The sequence below is a fragment of the Bombina bombina genome, chromosome 4, assembly GCF_027579735.1.
Source record: "Bombina bombina isolate aBomBom1 chromosome 4, aBomBom1.pri, whole genome shotgun sequence".
In the NCBI taxonomy this organism is placed as follows: domain Eukaryota; kingdom Metazoa; phylum Chordata; class Amphibia; order Anura; family Bombinatoridae; genus Bombina; species Bombina bombina.
The window spans coordinates 354,197,124-354,201,930 of NC_069502.1; the positions used below are offsets into that span (position 1 = coordinate 354,197,124).

A 4,807-nucleotide genomic window follows, 5' to 3' on the forward strand; every position below is an offset into this window, starting at 1 on the left:
TTTTTTTCAAGTACTCCCAGCATATGAAATGTTAAATGAAAAGTAGCATTAATATTATGAGTATTTAATGTATAAACTAGAAACCTAAAACTGTCCACACATCTAACTTCAAGACAGAAAAGTGTGTTAGTGTGTGTGTGTTTGTGTGTGTTTCAAACTCAAATTATATATTTCTATTCATCATTCACTATTCATATTCACCAATATTAATGTAAGGCATTAGTGATGTCTGACGGTTTACATTCAATGTACAGTAATGGTTTCATTAGGGACTTATATTAGCCAGGAAATGATGCAGAGGGGAACAGATCTGGGGGTGGCTGCAGTGTTGTGAGAATATAAAGCTCCAAAAGCAAATAACCTGCTGCCTGGAAGAAGGAAAAAAGAAAACAATTTTTAGGCTAAAGCTCCCCCTGCTGTTCAATTACATTGATGCAGACTCATTTAAATCAACTGGTAAAACATGGTTTTAACACACCAAAACTAAATAAGGATTTATTTGGGTTTAATCAGGAATCAAAGGTAATTTATATATTTATTGTTGGTTGCTATATATATATATATTTTTTTTTTTAATGGAAGCTAGTGCAGGAAGAGTATTTCTGAAAAACACTAACAATTCGATAATTTCTTCAGTTTATGTTTTGCATCTATCCCTGAAGTATGTATTACCCCTCAGAGTGGGATTCCATGACTTGCTAAGCTGAATATAGCTGGACTCTTGATTATCAAAATATTTATTATTTTAAGGGATTTACCTTTAAAAGTATTTTTATAAGTTCAAGTTCAGCACCTTAAAATGTGTTCACTTATTTATACATTGACTTTAACTTCTTTCATGACATTGGAATCCGCAAATTACTTTAAAAGTGATGCAGATTACTAGAAAAGGAAAGACAGTATTTAATCTAATCTATGTCTTTCATGGGTCAAATGAGGTTTCAGAATCCCATATTTTCTTTTCATTTATGTTGATCTCAATTCAATGAAATAGTAATTAATGATTTCCATTATATTGACTGGTGTATATAAAATGGGCATAGATAAGTTTAGCAGCAAGACATTTGTTTTGTATATATTTGTTTATATGTGGGTTTTTTTTTCAATTATTTTATTAGGAAAGCTTTACCAGACGCATAATCACTATACATTGTTTAAACATTATCTTTACATTTAATATTCACTGAAAATACAGAATAAATATATGCACATTTTGTAAAATCTTTGTGTATGGGGGTTTGCTGGGGAATTGGGGGGGAGTAGACATTTAAAGTGCTTCCTACAAAGCTGTTAGTGATACATACCCAGTAGCATTTCTAAAGAAAGAGCAATGAATTGCAGAAATTCCTGGCATCATCATGAATTCACAGAGATGTTGATCCCTAGGTGTCTTGTGTATATGGAATGATCTTTTCTGCATTGGAATATGTGAGAAATCAAATAAACATTGAACAACAAGCGTTGCAGTAACTCCAAGATTTCATGGTTGGTTTGTAGGAAAGACAGATGATCATTAATGTTTAGGGTGAGAACATTCGAGCATTACCCTCCCCTGCAGTTTTTAGGCATGCAGCAAACTGCATCAATATACAGGTTCTGTGCCATGGGCGTTTCTTTGTATAAGGAAGCCTCAATGCCATTCTATTCCCACCTAGTGAAAAGGTTTAACTGCCAAAAAAGGACACGTGGAATTATTTATCAGAATCAGTACAAATATCCCCCATACCTTACATGGCACAGTCAAGTTTCTTAGTTTTCTATATAAAAAATAATGATTGATAACATTGCTGGCAAAAGTCTGCGAAGGCACTTCAATTAATTATGATTAGATTATGGCCCTTCCTCCAAAAAAATTTGGGGAGCACAAAGGTATCATTTTTGAATCATGCGTTTTTGGGCACTATCATATTATACTATATTAAAATCTATAAGTGTTTTTTTCCAGGACTTCGAGGTAATCCGGCTTGGTTTGGAGTTTGGCCCTTAACTCGAGGTATTCACTTTGGGTTTGGTCTGAGAACCCCTTTCCAGTAGAGAAAAGAAGGGTTTCTTTTAGTCTGGCATCTTGCTGTAAATCTGGGTATTGAATGCCTGGGGGGTGAACGTGCAGTTCCTTTAATTTGGGTACTGTACCGTAAAGGCAGTCCACAAACCCCACTGTGGGAGCAGGCCTTTCTCTTTCAATTACACCATGAAAAATCACACCATTTTCATGAAAACTTGGAACTTCCCCCGACTGATTTACAGTCACAATAGTGTTGAGCTGAGAGTTTGATACAGCCATGGTCCACTCTTTTTCTTTTTCTATTAAGGTTCTGTAATTTGTGTTATTTTCTTTTGTCTCTGAAAACTCCTCTCCCATCTCTTCCTCTCTGGGTTTGTAAATGGGATTGTTACACATCTGGGTTACTGGATGTGGAATGTAATCATATACGTGACCTGGAGCCTTCTCTGGCGAATTGTTAGGTCTGTCCTCAAAAATCCTGCACTGCATCTGAATACCAGTCAGATCTACCTCTTGTCTCTTACGGAAAGGCAGTTTCTTACGTCTTCTCAGCACAAAAGCAAAAAGTCCAGCAGCCACAAAAACAGCTGAGAAAAACAGTATTAATAGACTAAGTATGAGGACAGAAAGTGGAACTCCCGCCCCAGGTGTGGTAAATTCAAACACAGAGGAACTTGTGGGCACAATTCTGCCAGGAATAGCAGCTGAGGCTGCAGCAGCTTGCAACATCCCCGGACATAGTATTTCCATTTCTATTGATTTTAGATCCTTATTTGTCAGATTTTCAGGACTTTTACACAAAACCTCCCCAACTACTATTACAGAGCTTATTGTGTCAATCCACTGTTTTAGAGGAACGATGTCACAGGTGCAATCCCATGGGTTCTGCATTAGATCAATTTGCACAATGGCATTAAGGTGCTCAAGGACTCCTGTTACAGGAAGGTAAAGGAAATGGTTGTTTCTAAGATTTAGTCTGGTCAAGGATGTGCCTGCAAATGCATCAGTTGGTAGTGTTCTCAGCAAATTGTCATTGAGAAACAGTAACTTCAGATTTGGCATCAGACTAAAAGCAGCGGGCTGTATTTCTCTTATCAAATTATACTCCAAATATAAATAATGCAAACTCTGTAAACCTCTGAACATTCCAGGAGTCAACCTTTCAATGTCATTGCCATTCAGGTACAAGCTTTTGAGATTTGGGAGATTTATGAAAGCTCCATCCTGGACATATGATATACCGTTGCTTCCAAGGTGCAATAAATCCAGAGAAGAAAAATTCCAAAAATCAGACCTGTATATTTTCTGTATTAAGTTGTCACTCAAATAGAGTTTCTTAGCATTGAGAGGTCTGGGTAGAAGTTCTGATATGTTACGTAGTTTTCTATCCTTACAATTAACAGTCAACCCCAAATCATTTATGTGCAAACTACATGAACAACCAGTAGGACATATAATTGGAATAGGTGGTCGGGTCTGATATCCAGCTATAGGAGGTTGGTTTGGGCCTGGATACAAGCCTCGAGGTGTTGGTGGAGGCTTTGGAGCTCTAGGCTGCTTAGTTGTGGCTGATTGTTTGTTGGATATCTTGTATTCCACAGATGAAGCAGTAACATGAAATGAGGATAACATAGAAGATGGTTTGGTGGGCCACATATTTTCTTTACTAGATGGTAACTGTGGTATTCCCAAGCTTGCTTCCACTTCACTTTCAGACAGTAAAGGGCAAAGTTTACTTCGATCTATATCCCTTAAATCCTTACCATGAAAGTGAAAAGGACTTTCACAAGTAATGTCCCCCACAAGTACAGTATATGGTATACGTTCCAGCCAGCTTTTTAACTGCACAATCTCACAAGTACAGTTCCAGGGATTCTCTGCTAGCTGGATTTCCATAATGCTTCTCCCAATGTGGTCCAACATGCCCCTGTAAGAAAGAATCTTTAATCTATTTCCACGCAAGTCCAAGTGTGTTAAAGATACAGATTTGAATAAATTTGTTGGAAGCATTGGTATATGATTGTCATTAAGAATTAGTACTCTCAGCTTGTTTAAATTTCTGAAGGCCCCACTCTCTATCCGCTTAATTACATTGTAATCTGCTTGCAGATATTCCAAGCTTTCCAGCCCCATAAAAGTATCATTTCTAAAAATGTCCAGTTTGTTCTCATGTAAATAAAGTCTCTTTAAAATTTTCATACCATTAAAAGATCCTGCCTGAATGTCCTGCAATGCATTGTTCCCAAGATTAATAGATACAGCATTGTTCAGGTGAAGAAAACTGTTGGCGTACAATCTTCTCATTGAATTTCTCTGGAGATACAGTTTAAAGGGTCTCGTCCAGGATTCTGAAATCTGGCTAATATTTGTAAATCCTTTATTGTCACAATATATGTGAAAAATACTTTCCTTTACTTCACAGTAACAGGGATCAAAGCAAGGCTGATCTATTTCCTCTGAATCCTCAATCAAGGGAATTGGCGTAGTCCATGCAAGAGCAATTGTGCTTAAAAGAAGTACCCACAACATCCGTCCTTTAAGACGAGCTTCTGCTGGAGTTGATTTCATCGCTGATCAATTAAAAAAAAAAAAAAAAAAAAAACTGCAAAGAAAACAAAATATCTCAGTTTTGGATTTTTGTTAAGTGACATGTTATTAAGCAGACTATAGGAAAAAATATTACCTTAGCACATTTGATAAGTTATTTTGTAATTTGTAAATATGCAATTATGCGATTACATGATCTGACTCAGTCTACTGTATTACATAACAAGCACTTGATAAGCAATCTCTCACATAACA

The 4,807-nt window shown here is 36.5% G+C and overlaps 1 protein-coding gene across 1 annotated transcript; it reads right to left on the reverse strand.

Moving 5' to 3' along the window:
- Positions 1-724: 724 nt before the first annotated feature.
- On the reverse strand, positions 725-4,573 carry SLITRK3 (SLIT and NTRK like family member 3). The gene has a single exon (XM_053709025.1). The coding sequence runs from the start codon at positions 4,571-4,573 to the stop codon at positions 1,919-1,921; it is 2,655 nt and encodes an 884-aa protein (XP_053565000.1). The 3' UTR covers positions 725-1,918.
- Positions 4,574-4,807: the final 234 nt, after the last annotated feature.